This window comes from Canis lupus, chromosome 7 (genome assembly GCF_011100685.1).
Source record: "Canis lupus familiaris isolate Mischka breed German Shepherd chromosome 7, alternate assembly UU_Cfam_GSD_1.0, whole genome shotgun sequence".
Lineage (NCBI taxonomy): Eukaryota > Metazoa > Chordata > Mammalia > Carnivora > Canidae > Canis > Canis lupus.
In genome coordinates, this window is record NC_049228.1 from 4852509 (window position 1) to 4874913 (window position 22405).

Sequence of the window (22405 nt, forward strand, 5' to 3'; positions counted from 1 at the left end):
ACTAACAATATAATGTAGGAATTCTGGGAAGGAAGACATTACACATTTAAACAAGCCAAGAGTTTAGTGGTTAGTGAGGAAGAGGAGGTAGTAAATTTAGATTAACTTCTTTGGTGGTGGCAATATGCGGTATACTTTTGGTCGCTTCTAGAATTAAACGGCTTGAGGAGGGAAAACCATGTTTATATAGAACAGCAAGAAGGCACTTTAAAAGGAATTGAAGACAGAAGCTAGAAGTTGATCACTTATATAGTTGATCACTTATTATAAGAATTAGAGTTGGCAACATGACAGATGTTACCTGAGTATACACTATGAATTATTTTTTTAATACTAAATGAATAAAGATAAATATAAGAAGCTCCCAGCTCAGAAGGACCTCATATTACAGCAGAGGAGACAAAATTAAATTAATCATGATACATCACTATATGAGCTATGGTACTGATGCACAGGCTATAATGGTGGTTCAAGTGAGATTGCATCACAACTCCAAGCAGAAGATTTAGCTTTGGATAGCGTGTGCTTCCATCTTTAAGACAGGTGGAAAGAATGAAGAACAGATGGCAGGGGCCAGGATAAAAAAAAGACAGTATTCTAGGAAGACTCAGTTTCTGGAATGTTGAAAGTACTTTCGTTTTTTATCTCTTCTTGATTGTCATTCCTACACTGGCATGACTTGAGAAAAAGGGAGTAATGGGATGTGACAGGGAAATTTGTCCTAGATATTTTGCATGGGTCCGGTCTACATTCTTGTCTCTTGCTTCACCAGGATTTATTGTCAGTTGGTGTAAATGGAATAATGACAGCTGAACTGTTGTGCTGGAAGAGTGTGAACCTCATTGATTGTTTCTGGGATTGAGGATTATCAGAGACCAGATTTTAGGGTACCACTAAACAGAAGGCAGTTTACAGGTCTCTAAGCTGGCAGTAGAAAGGTATTTAGGAAGGGAATGTAGTTGTAGCATTGATTCCATGTTTTGATTGCATTCTGAGATTCCTTTGGAGATGCTGGTGGTTAGGAGGAGTGCATGGTAGTTGATCTTTAAGCCTTATTCCTGAACACTGAGTGATATTTTCCTTAATTTATTGTGTATCTATCTGTATATATGGTGTAGTGAGTGTAACTGAGTATGTCACCCTAGTGTATTGGAAGACAGAATGGTGAACTTATTTAATGAGCTGACATTGAAGTAGACTGATAGATTACATAGAAGACTTTGTATTTTTTATAATATAGATTGGAGTTTGAATTTTGTCAGTTCCATGCTTTGTTCCATGAAACAAGTATCCTCTGCAATGAATGACATGATGATTACTTCACAGGATTCGTTGTAGAGATTAAGGACTATATGAGGCACTTGGGTAGGCATTCAGCAAATGGGAGCACATGATCAAATTCCTTTATACCATGACCCTAGATTTTCCCAGGTCCCATTTCTTATTTTTGTGTGTAGCATTTCTGTTTTTACTCCCCATTTTCATTCTTTCTTCTTTCATTATCATCCATTGTCAATCTTTTTTTCTATTTATTTATTTATTTTTTTAAAAAGATTTTACTTATTTATTCATGAGAGGCAGAAAGAGAGAGGCAGGGACGCAGGCAAAGGGAGAAGCAGGCTCCATGCAGGGAGCCTGACGTGGGACTCAATCCCGGGTCTCCAGGATCTGGCCCTGGGCCGAAGGTGGCGCTAAACCACTGAGCCACCCAGACTGCCCTCCATTGTCAATCTTAGCTTGAAAATTAATTCTTCTTTGAAGGCTTTCCTGACCTCCAGTGCAAACTTCTACACTTCCATAGCTTCTTGGGTATATTTTTATATTCTACCATTATATTTCTTTTTTTAATATCTCTATATCCCCTATTCCATATGTGTGGATTTTTTTTTTTTTAAGTTTCAAGGGGCAGACTTTATCATTTTTAAATTCCCACATCTAGCATAGTGGCTCGTACATAATAAGATCTGAATAAATGATTTTTGAATGACTAGATGAATGAGTGAGAAGCCAATAAACTTGTGATAGGTTATCCTAACCTGAGAAAATCAGGAACAGGATAATCTAAGAAGAATGGATTTAAGAATGGTATGGAATATTAAATTTAGAAATATTTCAAATTGGTGTTCTGTAATAGGGATTCATCAAAATATGAATGAAAATATGTGGTTTAGCACAGAAGTTAGGCAACAAGATTTAGTAGCTCCCTGTTTGTTCACGATGAGTACCTGACTTGTGTGTTCCTTTTCTCTTTCATACATTTCTATAGAAGCATAAAACAATTAAAATTCAACATATGCTGACAAAGTAGTATGTGTTCCCATGCTAGGTGAGAAAAATGCATTTAGAAATGCTTTGAGGGGCACCTGGGTGGCTCAGTGGTTGAGCGTCTGCCTTCGGGGCAGGGTGTGATCCCGGGGTCCTAGGATCCAGTCCCATATCGGGCTCCTCGCAGGGAGTCTGCTTCTCCCTCTGCCTGTGTCTCTGCCTCTCACTCTCTCTGTGTCTCATGAATAAATGAATACAAACTTGAAAAAAAAAAAAGAAATACTTTGAGAAAAGGGCACATATTACCTAGTAATTTTAAAATACAACAATAGTAAAAATACCATTAATTAAGGAAATCTTGGTAGGTATTACCTGGAAACACAGTTTGAATTACAGTTCTAAGAATGAATAGTAGTAAGAAACTAGGTATTATACAGTAACAGAAGAACATTTCAAATCTTAACCCTTCAGCTATATCTTCATAGACCTTTCATAACTGCAGATAGCTAGCTGGTTAGTAGATTCTAAAATAAATATACTCAATACTGTTTACAATTTTCTTTTCATGTTTAATGATGTCTAATGTTTGGTCTGCATGCCTTAAGAAGAATGCCTGTTCTTTATTTTTAAAAAATCCTTTTACACTTCCATCATTTCAAAAAACACAGTTGACCCTTGAACAACATGGGTTTGAACTGCACAGGTCCATTTATATGCTGATTTTTTTCAGTGAATACAGTACTATAAATGTATTTCCTCTTTCTTATATCTTTTAATAACATTTCTCTAGCTTACATTATTGTAAGAATACTTTATATAATACATATGACATACAGAATATGAGTTAATTGACTGTTTATGTTATCAATAAGGCTTCCAGTCAATAGTAGGTTACTAGTAGATAAGTTTTGGGGAAGTCAAAAGTTATATGTGGATTTTCAACTGAATGAGAGTTCAGTGTCCCTAACCTCTGCATTGTTCAAGGATCAACTGTATTTCTTCTTTTAATGATTTTAAAAGGATTTGGTCAGAACAATATATAAAATGTTTTGTAATTTGCAACTGAAGTAGATTGGTAGCTGGACATTTTGTAACTTTGCTTCTTGAATCAGTTATAAAGGAGATGTAAATTATTTGGAAATCTATTAAATCTTAATATATTCAAAATAAATGTTTAGATTACTGCAGATATATAAAAAATTAGATTTCTTTTTGCTTATGTGGACTTGATTATTCCATTTTTAACTATCAGTAAATCACACCAGACAGACACAAAATCACCTAATTGTATTCTATATTTTTCTAAATGAAAAGGATGAAATGTCTTGCACTAGTTTTTGATATGTGTTGACTAATTTTATTTCACTGCCCCTATAAGTATGTATATTATATATAAACATGTATTTCTGAGGCAAATTGATTTCTTATTTTTTAAATAAAATTTTGTAAAGAAATATGGCTGATATAAGAGAACTAACTATATCATGCCTTCATACTTTGTTTCATGTCAGTATTTTATCAGTGATCTATCTAAATAACCCTAAAATATCAATTACTTCTTATTAATTTGTGATGTATATACAGAGTTAGGTGTCTTGTGCATTCTTGTGTCTCAGGAAGAAGAATCAGAATAAAACATTGTAAGTAAGTGGCAAGCACGTGGGAAAGTACTTAAATCTAAGAAAATCATCACAATTATGTCTTTTTCTCTTCCCACCTTTCTTTATATAGACAAGATTGTTTCTTTTGTAGATGCAGTGTTAGAAAGCCCGAGGCAAAATGAGATCAGATTCTTATTTTACCTGCATGTTTATCTTCTTTTTTCACGTTAAAGTTTTAAAATTTTATTGCAAACTAATTTGGGAACACATGATATTCTATAAATTTTGCTTTATAGCTGAAATATTTATTGGGAAACAGAATTATGCAATCTGGCAAACTCATATTAAAAATAGTATTTGTGCATACATTTTAGATAATAAAATTTGAGCCCCTGAAGAAATGACCTTATTTTTCTGCTTAAATAAGGTGAACAAGTTTTATTTTAATGAGCTCTTAGGGGTGAGGTTTTTATATTTATTTTGATGCAGTGAAATTATATTCTAACTATGCACATATTTCAGACCAATTCTGGCACATAAGGCATTACTCAGCAACCTACAGAAATTAAATAATAATAGAGGATACAGATTGAAAAAGATAAATGTGGTTTCACAAGAAAATTTTTTTTATTTGACAAAAGCAAATTTAGAATTAGTTCTATAAAGGGTTTTAAATCTTTGAAAGGAAACATTTAAGAGATCATTTTTTTCAAGGTAACATAACAGGCCGATGAATCAGAAGTAATTCCTCCAAAGTCAGGAGAAGAAAAAAGTATTTAATATTTAAATATTAAATAGAAACATGAAAGTCTGCCAGTTCAAAAGGTTACATTTCAAATTTTCTTTATTTTTAGTTGAAAAAGAAGTTAAGATTAGTTAACTATGACACAAAAGATGGAAACAGAAGTCATATTTTCATATGATACTTGGAAAAATTAAAATTCTTTAAAATTAATATAAAGTCAGTATTCACATGGCATATGTTATTTTTGAAGTAATCTAGCTAATTATAACTGTATACTGCTTTAAATAGTAGCTTTGAGAGGAATTTTTTGGGAATTGGTATAAGTTGAGTGAGCCTTGTAGGTTGCAAGAATCAGTAACTAACCATAAGTTGCCACCTTACCTTTTTGTTTGGTTATTTCTATTTTTCCTTCCCATTTCAGTATATTATTAATAGATAAGCTCTTTTAAAGTAATACTGCCAGATTGTTTACTAGTTTAAAATTTAAGCCCTAAAAATGCAATTGTGGAGAATAAGTAGATATAAAGAACATTTTACTATTAAATTTTTGAAGTTTAAAAATATTCTCTATTAGCTGAAAGTGTTGAACTTGATCAACATATGGTATGAGCTAGCCTCATCCCCACCCGTTCTTTTGTTATCTTGTTATTGTTATAAGGCTTAATGACAGTTGTAAGCCATAGTTCTGGATGTGGGGGTTAGTCCACCCTGGGGAGAAGAGGAGGAAACAGCAGTGTGGATTATGGAAATATGGATTGATCTAAAAAGAGACCTCTTGTATAAGAATGGGCTCAAAGAAAAGCTAGGAAAAACTGATGAAAAGATGATGGAATATGATGTGAAAATGATCATTTGAAATCTTTCCTTTCATTCCCAGCTGCTATGTTTTGGAGAAAAGGAATGCATTTGTGTGTTAAGGGAGAGCTAAAAGAGGCCAGATGAATAGTACTACTTATAGATATATTTTCATTTTGGGTAAGATAAGTTATGTGCATTTTAATAGACTTTGCATATGTTAGACTTTTTAAATCTTAAAGACATAATGTTAGGTATGATGTTTCATAGAAATGTTTCAAGTGGTACACAACACTTGATTGGCCTTTAAATCGATCTAATTTCAAAAATTAACTTGATTGTTAAAAATAAAATATTTTAACTAATTGATAGTAAATGTTATACTTAAAATACTAGTGCTTATTCTATCAATTATTATTTGAATACATAGTTACATGTTTATTCACATGTATTTTTTTCTAGACAAGTGATAACATCACATCTTATTTTGGTAAGCTGGTATTAAGTAGTAACACATTTCTTTACCACCAGCCTATTTGACCAGAAAAGACAACAATGCAGTCTAGTGGTTGTTTTGGTGAATGCAGACATGAGGTCCATGTGGTTTTAACTAGTTTTTGATGTGCTTGTGTATAGTGAAAGAAAAATTGTTGCCTGATTCTAAAGTTTGGAAAAAGTTTGGGAGAAAGTTAGCATGACAGCAGAGAAATAAGGCATTAGGGAGAGCAACATATTTTGAAGGAAAAATTATGTTTTTGATTTTGGGTATGCCAGGTATTCTGGTAGGGATGTCTTCTAAGTAGTAGGAAACCTCTGACCAGAGTTTCCGAGAGGATGTCGACATAGTTTCACACAGCTATTAAGTAGCTGACCTGGGTTCTGAAACTCTTACTTCTTGCTAGAGTGCCCAGATTTTCATCTACTATGTTTAACAGTGAGATTGGATTCCCCATGGAGAAGTGAGGGCTAAAGATGGAACCTTGGGACCCCAAATGGAGAAGGCTTGTGCAGAAGAAGTCATGAAGCAGCCCAGAAAGGAATGACAAAGATGGGAGGAGAGCTAGATAAAGTGGACACAGACAGCTCAGGAAGATACTTGTAAGCTGGGGTTGTTAGGGAGAAACCTGACCTTCCTCAGATCAAGGGGAGAATCACTTTCATCTTCTAATCCCAAGTGTCTCATGCATGGTAGATACTGAATAAATGCATATTATATGAATAAATGAAACAGGACACATTGTAGAAAAGTCAAATATGATAAAGACTGGAAAAAAGGCTATTAGATGAAGAAATTAGAGATCACTGGTGGCACCAGGCTGAGAAAAATCAACAAGAAGTGATGGAGGCTTGCTGGATTTACATCATACTTTCAAGAACATTTTCAGTGAAAGAAAACTATTTTATGTCTACTTTTTAGCTGACCAAGGTTGACCTCTAACTTTGCAGAATTGATTTTAGTCTACTTTTATAGATGAGCCACTCCTGTTTGTATAGTTATTCTTGTCTCTGTATATTCCAACACAATAGCATGTTGTAAGGAATATGTAGAAGGTATAATTTATTCAAGAGAATTATTACTCCTTAACTGAGAAAGTTTATCAAATGGCTATGTGTAGTTTTTGGTTTATTTAGCGAAATCCTTTACAAGATATTCAGGAAATTGTGTTTTCTCTTTAAGGTCATTTATGCCAAAGTGGACTAAACTAGGAGTGATCAAAACTCATTGCTATTTGGTGAGGCCTGTTTGGTGGCTTTCTGTGTGTGAAAAGAACCAGTGTTCACAGTTCAATTTCTCATAGAAAGACTTTTCTGCATTACAAGAACTAAAACCAAAATTGGCACCTTTACTTATAATCTCACCAAGAGGCCAGAGATTACGTCAGCAGGGAGTGTGAACTAAATTTTTATTCTAAGAGGTGGATATTCTATAATGGGTGCGGTAGAGTAAGTTTGCAAAATAATAGCTCACAGTATTTCTATTTAGAATTTCAAGAAATATTCATTAAAAAAACCCCACTATGACTTCAAGTTTAATTGTAGTTTGACATATTAAAAATTACGGGCATGTACATTTTTTATAAAAGAAAAATCTTGGGTAATTTAAGATAACCTAAAAAATACACGTATAAATTCAGAGTTCTAGGAGTCCTGCCTGTTGACTGTATCTGAATAAGGTTTTATATTCAGTACTAAGAATTTAGCTCTTGCTTTAGATTGAAAGGGATAAAAAATCTAGCAAACTAATAGAATGGCTAAAGGTGTAACTAACCTGAGGGTGTTCAGTATCTGAGTTACAGTTTTGCTTGTCCATCTGACCACCATATACAGACAGCTTTGACCTATCTACAAATCTTCATTTTTGAGCCTAAGATAAATACATACTCTCTCAACCCTAACTCCCTCTGTTATTATTAACCTTGTTTAACGTCATCTTGCTTTTGTTACTCTAGTATTATTTACTTATTCTGGTATGGTCCTTGTTCTGTTATGTGACACATTTTTTTTTCAGATTTTAAATAATATGCTTCAAATTTACTTGGCATTTTATTCCTCTGTGAGAATCAACTTAAGCCCTTCTTTATAAGTCTGTTATTTGAAAGGAGTTAGAAATATACTTTTACTGTAAATCTAATTTTCTCAGTAGTAATAAGCATAGACATAAGCAGCATTTTTTTTTTTTTGCCTCAGAAATTAATTTTGAGGGAATAGAACAACCTAGGGCAGGTAAGACTCATTTTGTAATTACTTATTATCTCACTTTTCTCCTCATGATTCCTCCATGTCCTGGCCTCTTTTATTATTTTTTCATATACCAGGTTGAACTTTGGTTTTGAAATATTAATTGTATAATTTTAGCTTTTATTATGGGAAATAGCCACCATCTAGAGACTAAGTGGGCATCAGCTTTAGGCATCTGCTGGTTATATGTTGGAACCTTCATGAAAACAAAGTGGAAAAAAAAAATACATAGAATGGAGAATAATGGTTAGAAGCCTTAGCCTATGAGTTCATGGCCTGACTCTAACATTTGCTAGCTGTGTGGCTTTGGACAAGTTACTTTGTCTCTTTGACTTCTTTTTTTTTCCCCCCACATATAAAAAACAAAACAAATTATAAGGATTAAATGAGGTAGTAGATGTAAAGGGCTTAGGTCAGAACCTGGCATAGAGTAAGCTATTATTATTACATTATTATTATTATCAATTAATAATGTTAAAGCCCAATGTGGGGCTTGAACTCACAACCCTGAGATCAAGATCTGAGCTGAGATCAAGACTTAAGCTGAGATGAAGAGTCAGATGCTTAACCAACTCAGCCACTCAGGTGCCCCAGCAATTATTTTATTATATATTTACTTAGGAAAATAAATAAGAAATAAGAAAACATGTAGACTGTTAAGTCCCATTTCCTTGAACTATGAAGGCAAGTTTATTCTGATTATGTATGCTAGAACAGTGTAATTTGACATGAGTTCAACAATTTTTTTTTCAAAGCATGAGTGATGTGCCAGGCACTGGTTAGTAGGCATGAGAGGAACTCCAAAGTTGAATAAGCCCCAAAGATTTTAGACATTCATTTGCTTCCATTGATCCTGCTAATTGTAACCACTAAGACTTTTTGATTTTCTACTACTTTCATTGATCCCGGGTTGCTGATGAATGACATCTGTTGATTATAATGTTAGAAGTGGTTGAACACCCAATAACCTGTATCTTGAAACAAATCATTAAGAAAACAAAGACATATGTTTTCATCATCGTATGAGAAAATTCATTGTTTTTATAACCTAGGGATATAATGGAGTATTTGTTGAGGGGAATATAAAAATATGAAGAATAATATTGATCTTTCCTAATGTTGGAGAATAAAACAGTCATAGCTCTTCTCCATATGTTTTCCTCAGTGCCATTCCCTTTCTTTATCTAGGCTCAGTTTTCTCCTAGAGCACCAGTTTATCCAGCTACTTCCTGATGTCTCATCTTTACTTCCATACATATATCTTAATTTTGTGCCCTTCTCTGCATTCTTGATGTTACTGTTTTACTTCAGGCTACCACCACTCACCTTGATTATTGCAGAAGCTTTCTGATTTCCTAGTCTTCAGTCTTGTCCTTTTAAAATTTATTCTACATGGAGTAGCCAGAATGATCTCTCTAAAATTCAAGCCCAGTCAGATCCCTTCTTTGCTTTCAGCTCTTCAAAGCTTCCCTATTTCTCTTAGATAGGGTGAACCATGATTTATTGACCAACTGAAATACTTATTTATCAGGGGGTTTTTTTGACCAATAATTTATATATGGTACAATGCAGGTCTCAGATGTGCAATGAAATGAGTTTTGACAGAGTCATACACCCATGTAACCCACATTCCTTTGAAGATACAGACTTTTTTTTTCCACTGCAGGAAGTCCCTTCTTGCTGCTTTCTGGGTACTCACTGTGTCCCTTATGCCACCCAACAGCCCCAGGCTTTCACTGCTATCATTTCTGTTGCAATAAATTATGACTTGGATAAGTTTGAGAGTAAAAGGGGATGCTATTGATAAATTTCTTAAAAGATAAATGTGAAGTGCTGTAGGCAAACCAAGAAGAATGATTTCCCTACTCTTTGCATCAAGCCCAGACTTCTTAGTTAGCTTAAAGACCTTATGTATTCAGCCCCTTGATTATTTTTCAAACTACATTCTCTTATCATTTTTCTAAACTTTATACTTGTTCTTTCTCATTTCCAGACTTTTGTCTATTTTCTTTCCTATGAGGGAAGACTATTTTTATATCTTCTCTACTTCCCTCTTCTCATTCAATGGCCTGGCCAATTTCTCATTCTCCCTTCATTTCTCTACTTAGGTAGGATTTCTTCCCTTGGGACTTCCACTACACTTTTCCAGAAGCACCACTTCTAAATTTGCTTTACACATCTGTCTTCTAGACTTCCTGGTATTCTTCACTTTTCCTTCTAGTACTCTTATTACATTACAGTGTGATTGTCTGTGACTGCTATTTGCACATTAAATATTTGGTAAAAGAACATATATAACAATATTGATAATTGATAAAAAATATATAACAATATTGATAATTGATAAAAATTAAATTCACATTGAGTTTGTCAGTATATGAGTACTAGTTAGACTTTATACCATTTTAAGTAAGTGGTCTTCATAGAACAGTTTGTATTTTATAATTGTGTAATTATAATTTAATTCTTCCAAAGTCTCCAAATAGCTAAATAGACAATCAACTATGGTTTTTCCAAACTTTTAGAATATACTATAATTTGCATTTCTGCTAGATGATTTGTAGACTCCAAGGACTTTCAAGGCATAGAGAAATAAATATACCATTGCTCCCAGAATATATACCCATCTAATGGTATGTTTTCCCCAATATCTTAAAGTATATAGTCCCTGATTTATGCTTTAAAACTAATATTCTATTCTTTCTTAAAGCTTCAGACAAATGACAAGATTCCCATCTGGCGTGTCACAAGATTCGCTATCTGGGGAAAATTAGCAGTTCAAGCATAGTTCTGAACTAGGTTCAAGGCAGGACCAGAAAAAAAGGATAATTATAATTTACTGCTCTGGAACATATCATATCTCTGTTTGTCATTTGTAATACAAAAATCTGTTCTCTAATGTGTGACCTACACAGTGAATGGAGAATATGTCATGAATATCACGACAGAAGGATTATCTGCACATGGCCTAGATATGAAGAATAACAGAAAAATATGAATCAAGAGTCTGGCAGCCTACAGAATGAGGAAAAATATAAATTAAAGATTAACAAAGAACAAAGAGAGATAACACTATTACAGGGCAATGAGAGAAAGAGAGGATATGTTTTCTAAGCGTACCTTTAATAATATCTTTGCCAGGACAGTTGAAGGGAAAGGCTTAATTTGAGGCTATAGAAGAAAGCAAGAGATAGTTTTATTCCTGGTTAGTACCCTATTTAGAATTGGTAATCAATCTTCATTGTGTGGATTGATAAATAAGTACATGAAAAATGAATTTTATTAATAAATCCTCCTTAAATTAAAAATGTCTGTTGGCAAGATTTTTTGATAGTTTATTTTTTTTTAGATTTTATTTATTTATTCATGAGAGAGGGAGAAAAAGAGAGAGAGAGAGAGGCAGAAACATAGAGGAGAAGCAGGCTCTCTGCAGGAAACCTGATGTGGGACTCAATCCTGGGACTCCAGGATCACCCCCTGGTCTGAAGGCAGGCACCAAACCTCTGAGCCACTCGGGGGATCCCCCCTTTTTTTTTAGATTTTATTTATTCATGAGAAGATAGTTTTAATTTAAAATAAGTATCAAATATCACAGCCCAAAGTAAGTCCTATACCTATTGAAATCGTGAGATATGCATATAGTATGACTTACAGGATTAATAGAATCTGCTTGTATTGTGTTTGATTAAATAGAAATAGGATACATTCAAATCTATATCTACATGTATATCTATATCCATATGCACCTATATTAAATATATGAAAAATCTTCATAGGAGGCAGATAAATTATTCAGTATAATACTTTTCATCGTTTTATGTCTCAGTATGCTAATGTTTTGGCATAGGCCATTGAACCCAGGACCTTTAATGTTTTAGTTATTCAGTAAATATTTGTTGTGTAAATAAGTATCTTCATTGGAATTCATATGATGTTTGAGAATTCTTAAACAAGAAACTAATTAATAAAAGAGCTAACAGTTGTTAGGAGGTTTTTATATGCCTGACAGTGTCTAATCATTTATGTGGATTTCTCACATAATCCTCCTATAAATTCCCCTCCCCCCCATCCACAGTCCTACAAGATAGATAACTTTTGCCCATTTTCTAGAGGAGGTAAATAGAGCACATAGTCAATATCTTGCAGAACCAGAATTTGAATATTAACTGCTTGACTCTGGAGCATTGTGCACTTGACCACTGGGAGTTTCCATCTAATATGTGTGTGCCAGTGTACGTGTATGCATGCATCTATTTTGTAACAATCTAGTCTTTAGTCTCCCTAGTTATGAATATCAAGAATCATATTTCCTTTTTCCTGCACAACATCCAGCTCTGGGGTGAAAGTCATGGTAGTTGACTAAGGTAAAACTTGTTTTTTTTTTTTTGTTTTTGTTTTCTTTCTAAGAATTGAAGTATTTTCCTACTTAATTATGCTTATCTTGATTTAAATGATTGACATTCAGTTTTAAATACTTTAGTATCGGTAAATGAAAATACATTTTATAGGCAATATGCTATTTTACTATGTATTTCCTTCGATCTAGAAAATGTTATTAGTTACAATAAGGTGAATGAAGCAAAGAGGTATTGGTCTGAAAAGGGTAGGAGGTTATATGGTTATTAGAAAACAAAGAGAGTCTTCCTAAATGGCTTTTTCTTAGATAGAGTTGGATAATTGTTATTCAAATCCTTGATGAAAAGTTAAAGTTAACCTAGGTATAAAAGTTTGAAGGCAGTTTTTAGTAGAATTTTTGACAAAGAAACTTTGGATACCTATTTCCATGTATATGTTTAATTTCCTTTTTTTGGCTTTTGCACATTACTCTTAAATTAATGAGGGAAATCTATTACACCTTTTATTGACCAAGCAAACACCTATCTCACTCTGCCCAGCTTCAAATCTAGGCTTTGTCATTGGCAGAGGGTTCGAGGAAAGTGACTGTAGACTACAGAGGTCTCCTCATCCTTCTGAAACTAATACAAAGAACCAAAATCCTTGAAATTTATGTTTCAAACAGCACAGTTCTCTTTATAGCAGAATATATTTGCTTCTCGGCAGTTATTTAAATCTTTCAACAATAAAAATTCATTTTTAATTTTTGAAAGTGAAGAATAATTTGATCAGAGTTCACAGTCTAAGTAGTTTTACTGGCAGAATGATTTCTTACTTATAGTACTTTCCCTAATTTAAGGAGGAATGATGAAAGAGAAATTTATTTCGAATTGAAATAATACATAAAAATAAATACCCAGAGAAGCATTCCTCAGCAGGCTCCATTATTCTGATAGCTATTCTTGGCTTTAAGTTTAAAATACATGCTCTAAGATTTTTTTAAAAAAATCTTATTTAAAAATGAGATGATGATGTCTAAAGAGGCTAGACGTGTAACTTACCAGATTAATATAATCCTACCTTTCAATAAAATGACATCTGATTTAATCACCCTATTAGTATAGTTGTATTTCCCTTGAAATTTTAAAGCATCTTGCAGTGCCCCTGTGAGTTTGCTGTGGTGCCTGAAACATCTTAGTGTGCAGTATAGGAATCTCCGTTCTGCACCATGCAGCCGGCTTGTGACCAAGCAGCTTAGTGCATGTTCTTTGAGAAAAAAACGTTGATTCCCCCGTATAAAGCACAAACAGGTTGAATTTATAGTATTAATTAATTTTCACTTATTTGGGAGACAATATTCAAAATTAAGTAGCCACCTTTTTAGAAATTGATGGCCTTTATTATAATTAGATTAGAATTGACAATCCCCTTATTGCTACAAAATGGTTCTGAAAGTTTTACTGAAATGAATAAAATATGGATATTCTTATATTGTGTTACATTTTTCCTGAGAACTTTAGTATAAATTTAATTATATGATTAAAATTATTGTGAGGAATCTTAAGAAAATATGGTCAGCTTCTTTATTATAAAATTACATGTGTCATGGTTAGCAGAAAATGAATAGGTTGAATTTTGACTTTTCCTATAAGTAGCGTAAGGCTGGCTAAGTAAGCCTAGGTAACCATTTCCCTTGCCAGTGATTAGTTTAGGAGTGGCTGTGACCTTCTGGCTAATTAAACATAATGGGAAAGTCAGCCAGGAGTGGGGAGGGGCACTTATGGGAAAGGTTTCCTCACTGATAAAAAGAAGTAACAGAAAGAAATCCTTCTTTCACTGGACACTGCTGTGTCTTCATGCGGTGTGCTGAACTCTGGCAGCTTATTTTGTGACCATGAAGTAAAGTAGCTGAGGAGAAATACACAAACGCAGGAGAGCAAAGTGGAAAGGACAGAAGATTCTGGAGTCCTCAAAGAGGATATTAAATTAATCAGTCCCTGAACAAATCTTGTCACTTCTTGCAATGAGAGAGTAACTATTCCTTATATATTAGGCACCCTTAACTGATACAGTTAGTCTTACTCCTTAATTACGGATGGTATTCAAATTGAATCAAGACCCTTAAGGGTCTGTAGTATAGGCAATCAAATGTATCTTGGAAAGCCCTCCCTGGTGATTCTTACATCTTCTTATCTTCCTTGTAGTTCTTACTGCCTTCCCATTGAGAACTTCTGGAATGAGATAGTTATGAAGTTAAATTAAGAGGACTTGATGAGTGATTGTATATGGGAGTTAGGAAAAGGGAGGAGTTGAGGCAAACATCATGTTTTGGTTTGGGGAACTGGGTAGATGGTGCAGCTCTTCTAGGTGATAAGGGCTACAACTAAAATATTTCAGTTCTGAATTTGAGGTGTCAGGGAACATGATACTGAAGAGTAGTTAGATATATATTCTGGAGTCAGAAATAACTGTGTAAGACTAAGATTTGGTAGCTGTAACCGAAACTGTGAATGTAAACAAAATCACCTAGGGCAAATAGATACACTTTATTGGCATGGAAGAGAGGAGTATATGGAACCTTAGAGAACATTAGTGTTTCAATATAGGGTAGGGGAAGAAGTAGTTGAGACAGAGGAAAAAAAACAGTTACTGGTGTCAATAATGACATGTCTCATTTCATTTTAGATTTTTCTCCAAGAAATTCTAAGACCTTTGTAGTTGTTGAGCTTTAATTAGGAGGTAAATTCTGTATATTTTAGTTTTTTTCAGAAAGTAGATTCTAAATGCTTTTTTCCCTTTTATTTGATCAATTTATAATGCTGAACAGTAGCCTCATGGGATAAAGCGTTAATAAACCCTTCTAACACTGGCAGTTTGCTCTCTTTTATGAGCTCAGTTTGACCATAAAAATTATTAATACAGATCTGGGATATGGTACCAAAAAACCCACACCCCAACATATAGATTTTCACCAGTCCTTATTTCCAGTCATTCATATGAAGGTAGATGTGTTGTTTTTAGGGAATATGTATATAGATATATGTGTATCATGCCCTTTGTATTTTGCTATTGATGTATATTCTATTTCATTCTTTTTGTCATTACTATTTTTAACATTTGACATTTTCATCAGTGTATTTTTTTTGTATAAACATAAAATATTTTAGAGAATTAAGATGGTTTGGAAATTTCAAATAACTTTTCTTGGCTGAGGAAATTAAGTATTTCCTGGAAACAAAAGCCTGAAGTAAACAGAGAAACATAACTTTTGAAGAATTTTATCTTAAATCTTTCACATAATCTGTGGATCCCAATCTACTGTGCATGTGTGTATGATACCAAAAACACTTTATGATGGAAACGTCAGACTTTATGGACAATTCCAATACATATAAAAGTACATTTTCAATTAACATTATTGCTAAAAGAATAATAAAAAAAAACCCAACAACTATTTGCATGTATCTTATTCTCCCTTCAACCTCTCTCTCTTTCTCTTTTCTTTTTTAACTTCAGTTTGAATAGCACCTGTAATTAAGGAAGAAAACCGAGCCCTGGGAGCTAGGTAGGACTTTCAGCTATTGATCTGTGTAAACCCAGCTTATACTGTCAGGGGAGAAACAGTCAACTGCTGAGCTGCTTTGTCACTGACATAAGCTGAGAGAGGATTTTTTTGTCTATACTGTTTATACACTAGTCTATAGACCTGCTGGCTGGTTGAATTTTAAAGAGTGCGGAGGTTTAAAGACTTGTCCCCTGAGGGATGCTTCTGCCAGTTGGGAAGCGAGCTGAGGCTGTTTTGCAGAAGTGTGTGCATGTGTGTTGCTTGTGGAAGAAGGGAGGGGGAGGGTGTGAAAGATTGAGCAACTAACTGGGAAACATTCTTCTTAATTTGAGTCTTAAAATTGCTGTGAAATATATTACTAATTTGGGTATATTTAGAAATAGGCAATGAGGTTTGAATATATATCTATTGTTACAAAAATTATATGACCCACTTTGCAGGGGGGGTTCATATGTGTCATAAATATGGTAAATAGCTTCACATTTTGTAACACAAGATAAAGATTAGCAATGGACAGATGAACTGTTCTTATTTGTAGTGAACTGTTTTCAGTGTTCAGTTACATGTTCATAAGCAAACCAGGGTACTCTGCTTTAAAGATAGAAGGATTGCTTCTTTTACATGCTGCTTTTCTTTCTGCTTCAATGTTTTAAGGTCTTGAAGCTTTCTTAGGTATTAGCTTTGGAATTTTACAATGTTTTATTATTAGTTAATACCTTATTGCAGTCTACATTTTAAAAGAACATGATAAATTTTACGTTAAAACACTCAATACCATGATTCTGTAGAAGGCTTAAATATGCAGGTATTAATGGTTTCTCTGGATGTAAGTTTTATTGGTAAAGAGGTAGTATTTTTTGGTGGGGGTGACTACAGCATTAAGATATTTGCTCTTTTTTCTTTTTAATAGGAAACATTTTCATAAATCTCTGCTTTGTCTTGTAAAATTACCTAGTTTTGAACTTATAATATGATATTATCTTCAATTCTAAAACTTAACTTTTAGAATCAGAGTTAATGTTGTTTTCATATATAACAAAATAAATATTTTTGTATTTTTTGCCAAGTATCTGACAGGTATTCATATTTTGTTATAATTATAAGATGTGTGATTTCTAAAAGCTTTTAAAATTATTTTATAATGGCTATAAAATCACTGCAGATTATTTTCTATGTTTAATTAAAACATAATTTTCATATTAAGCAACTCATAAACGAAAGTGCACGGAATAGAAGCTATATTGTTTTACGTTTAAAGGCTTATTTTTAGATACACATTTTTTTAGAGACATGTTATTTGAGATAAACTTAGCGTTACTGTTGTTGAATTTACCTAAAGTTGAAACATACAAAAATGTTTCTTTAGCTATAGAAAGTCTTTTTTTTTTTTCTTAACCGTTTTACTATGGGACATGTAGAGTTGTTATACCTCTCAGTAATTCATGCTGCTGCCAACTTCATTCCCTTTTCTCTGCCTGCATTTTAATTGAAACAACATTTATATTTTTGAGCCAGGATCTGTCAGAAGTCCCTGTGGCTAGTCTGCGGTACAAGTAGCAGCAGACGTAGCTTACCCATATGGTGCGGTGCTTCTTGTAAAATCCATATGGCCTTGTTGAAGGGAATCCCAGCGGGGATGTGAAGGGTGTTAATACCCTTCAGGCCAGGCCTTTCCCTCCTGGGGCTTCCGTGGCATTGTCAGTGCAATCTGCCAAAGCACCAACTTAATTCCTTTTTAATAATCAATTATTTTAGTCTAGGAACCTGTGCTATTTTTCTTAAGAAAAAACAAAAAACAAACTTTTTTTCTCCCCTTAGAAAAGGTCTCAAAAAAAAGTTTTAACTGCATTTTTAAAAATATTCTAAAGCTTTTTTCTTTTTAATTTGCATTTGCAGGAAGTACTACAGAGTGTGCCCAAGTTCTGTTTCCCCTTTGACATTGAAAGGTACTGTATCAGCCATCATTCACAGTAACTTCAGCTCATCTTAGCATTTTAAAATTGTCTCCTGTGTTTTTTTAATAAAAAGGAATGTACATTCTCTTCTCTGCTTCTAACAATAACAACAAAAGGACCTGAGTTTCAAAATTAAATAATATTTGGAAGGAAAAAGCCTTCTTACATCATTGTATCCTTTGTTTTTTCCACTGTGGCCAGTTAGGAGAAGTCCTAAGGTTCCATTTCTTCCTTTTGTTCTTCAGGTACATATTGTAAGCACCTGCAGAAAAAAATATTACTAATCAGAGCCTTTGTATTGTGTCTTTTAAAATTAGATGTATATATCCTGGTTTCTATCTCACTTCACCCTAATTGAAAAGACCATCTGTGTGATATTGTAAAACTCATGGGTAGTTGTCTCCCAAGAATAGCTGTATAGAAATAGTGTAATATTATGGAAGGCTGCAGGGAAATCCTCCCAGCGGTTTTGAAAATCTCATTATGTTTGTATTTTACTGAACAAATACTGAATGAATAGAGTATTACCTGTGTGTAGTTGGAGTTTCACAGAATATATAGGCCTTTAAGCATAAAAACAGATCATTTATTGTTTTTCATGTGATTTTCATACCCTATTATCAGTTTTTTTAAGAGTATGGTATGAAGGGTTTTAAAACAAAATTTATTTTTGGAAAATATTTGGCTTAAGTAAAGATTAGTAAAAATCTGAAATTTTACAATGTTAAAGATAATGCCTTCTGAATGATGGGCTAATTGATACTAGTAAGTATTGCTGATGAATGATACCCCTTTTTATACCTCCTTTCTGGGGCATCAGTTGTGCTTGTTAAAGTTAGAATTTTCAATTTAATAGCAAAGATAAAATACAGGAAGAAAAGCCTTGGAAAATATATTGTGAACATCAGGCTCTAGAGGGCACATCAGGAACTAGAGGTTGTTCTTGAAGTTTGCAAAAAATTTTTCAAAACTATCCATTTAAATCTGTATTTGTTAAGTGTTCAGCATTTGAAATGCACTGTTTCCTGACAGTTGGAAATAGTTGGTAGTGTTGGCACAGTGGTAGTAAAGGAATTACATAATTCTGGTGCCTGTTTTAGAACCAAAATTTAGGTGCCATGGATATTTTATCTTGAGACCAGGAAGCAGATGTTCAGTTATGGTTATCTAATGGCAAGATGATAGTAACAAGAAATGTCTTTATGTATTTTAAATGGTGATAAGGATCCAGTATAATGATTTATAGCGCACCTTACACTGTGGTGTGATTCCTACCATGATACTGTGATACCTAGGTCAACAATTAGCTAAAAAGTTCTTGGTAGTAAGCTTTTCTGTGGAACCTGTATTCTTATTTTGTACTTGGAAATCTGTGTTTAGTATATAGGCAGCTCTAGAAGAGAATGCTGAAAAATGCTAATAGTAATTTTTATGGAACTCTACTGGGTGAGAATGTCACCAGAAGCAACAATTAAACAGAGGTGCTGGTGGCTGCCATTGGATGCTAAAGCAGCCTGATTTGCTGTCTAAGCAGTCTTAAAATAATCACAATGAGAGAGACTGGAGTTGAACAGAATCAGTCATCATGTCTTGCTTCTCACTTCTACAGTCTCGGTAATACTATTTTCAGATTTATGAAATATTTTAGAAGTACTTTTAGGCATGTGCAAACTTACAGTGAAGTACGTTATGATTCTCTATTAACGGGTTAGTATATGCCTAATTGCTCAGCCTGGAGGGAGTTAAAACTTACTGTGATATTTGACTCATGACTTAGTTTACACATTTCACACTCATTTTAGTTTTAGAACTTAGTTCTAGATTTGAGAACCAATGGATTGGGAAGGTGAAACCAATGACACATGTAAATAAAGTCTTGCTTTGTTTTTCTTTAAGAAAATTCTCATTTAAAAAGCACATTAAAGTTTTATAATATTGCTGTATTTTAGAGTATCTCAAAATCAAGTCGGACAGCATTTTACCTTTGTACTGACAGACATTGAAAGTAAACAGAGATTTGGATTCTGCAGACTTACATCAGGAGGCAAAATTTGCTTGTGCATCCTTAGGTAAGTATTTGTAGTGAAAAGAAAATTAGATGCATTAATACATTAATGGTGTCTTTCTTTTCTACTTTGTTATGCTTAGGATGCTTAAAATATGCATATAATATTCTTAATTTGTTTTCTCTAGATCCAAGTAAATTGAAAAATAACTTTATTTTCTATATATAGCATCAATTAGATTTAAAGATTTACCAGTAACAGTAAATTTTTTCTTGAAAGAATGACTCTTTTAAGATTAGTTTTTGTGGGTTTATTTTTGAAAAATTAAATATTAAGATGTGAGTCCAAATAATATATATGTTTCATCTATTGAACAGGATGCAAAAAAATCAATTAAATTAATACATGCTCTTTTTTATCACTGAGCCAGAATTTGGATTTTTGAAAGTGAATTACTGCTTTTTTTTTATTTTTTTATTTTTTACTTTTTATTTTTTTGAATTTTTTTTTTGAATTACTGCTTTAAAGCAAAGTTGTAAACTGATGATTCTGGGCAAAAAAATGTTTGGATATGTTTTATTTGGCCATATGGTATTTAAAAAAATTTTAAAGAGGTTTCCAACTTTATAATTTTAGTGAAGTCTTGCATAAAATTCAAATTTCTAATTTCTTTTGCTAAATGGGAATATTTGCTAATTGTGGTCTTGCACTTCTTGGTAGCAGCAGTATGCCAGAACTAAGCAGTGGGTTTTTAGCTGTGTCATGAATTTACTAGTTTGCCATAAGTCCTACCTGCCCTGCTTCAATCACTTACATCATTTGCCTTGAGATGCTGGCTGTTGACAAGGAAGGACTCTAAAAAGTTAGCTTTCCTTTATGATGTCTTGATGAATCAGAAATCTAAATCTATTCCATAAAAATAGGATTCTATACCATGATTATAATATAGATATTGGTCAGTCTAGCTTCTGTATACAGAAGTGTTTGTAGGAGAAGAAATAACATTTAATATGATAATTAAAATATTACAGAGAAAACTCTGATATGAAATTATTCATTTGCTGTTTAGCTACATTCATATCGTTTGTTGAGGTTGAGGTTATAAATTTACCCGGAACGTTTGTTAGAGCTGCAAGATTTTTCAATTTTTATTTGAAAGTAAATGCTTACCTTAGAATGTGGATGTTCCTTCATTCTTTCTTTAGGCAGCAACTTTTTCATTTGGATAATAACTGAATTTAAAACTTAGATTTTATCTGGGAGAGTATTATGCTTCAAACTATAGGTTGATTCTTATAATATGAAGCCAGTTGGTTGTGTAGTGAGAGTAGAGGTGACAGAATGGAAAATGGGGAGGAGGGTTCCTTTTATTGTTGTGTTTAATGCTAAAGGTTCAAAAGCTACACTTTAAAGGGGAGTAGAACCTTACCACTCTGCCCAAGGCATGTTTGTCCTAATAGAAAGACCAAAGCTGTTGGTGCTTTCTACTTTTTCTCTATGAATTTTTAAATCTTTTCATTAAAAAAGTCAAGTTTACCCCCCAAATTTAAGACTACTGCAGTGAACTCTTGTGTATATATCCCCTATATTGACAATTGTTAACATGCTTTTCTCCTTCCTCTCCTTCCCCCTCCGTGCACAAACACATACATGCAAAGTCTTTATCTTTCTCTTATTGTTGTTTTTACTGACCCAGTTGAGAATAAGTTATAGACATCAGTTTTCTGTAATATTTGAACCTGCATTTTACAACTTTACCTCGCGGCCTCTAAAATGAGTTCCTGATATTCATAATTGAAGAGAATGAACTTTTGTCTTTGTTTTTAATTCTTAAAATATTTTGAATATACTGAACCTATTGATAATTAGCAAATAGTGGGGTGCCCAGGTAGCTCAGTCACTTAAGTGTCTGACTCTTGGTTTCGGCTCAGGTTGTGATCTCATGGGTTGTGAGATGTAGCCCTATGTTGGGTTCCTCACTCAGTGTGAAGGCTGCTTAAGATTCTCCCCCCTCCCTCCCCTTCTGCCTCTGCATGTGCATGCACATGCTTTCTCTCTCTCTCTCTCTCTCTCTCTCTCTCTCTCTCAAATAAATAAAATCTTTTAAAAATTAACAAATGGGTACTAAATGTTCAGAATAGTCCCTATAAAATGGGCTTATAGAATAAACATTCTTAGAAATTTCTGTTAAAATTTAGGAAAGCCTACATTATTTCAAAATATTTGCACAAACATGAACTGAAGCTATTTGTTAAATTCCTGAAAGATTGATACAGTATTCATATCTCCAACCAGGGTCATTAATTTGTAGGAAAGATTCTAAAACAGTTACAGTAATCAAGTTATTGCTATCAAACTTGTTTATGTGGAAGAACACCTGAGTGTCTTAGTACTCTTTG

General features: G+C 33.4%; 1 protein-coding gene across 4 annotated transcripts in view; it reads left to right on the forward strand.

Annotated features, from left to right (window-relative positions):
- The window catches only part of DENND1B (DENN domain containing 1B), a 267328-nt gene that overhangs the window by 87827 nt on the left and 157096 nt on the right, over positions 1 to 22405 (forward strand). For all 4 annotated transcript variants that reach the window (XM_038541978.1, XM_038541976.1, XM_038541977.1 and 1 more), the window contains exons 4-5: positions 17942 to 17991; positions 19950 to 20069. In XM_038541978.1, coding sequence (XP_038397906.1) covers positions 17942 to 17991; positions 19950 to 20069 — 170 coding nt within the window. The remainder of the gene's footprint in view (positions 1 to 17941; positions 17992 to 19949; positions 20070 to 22405) is intronic.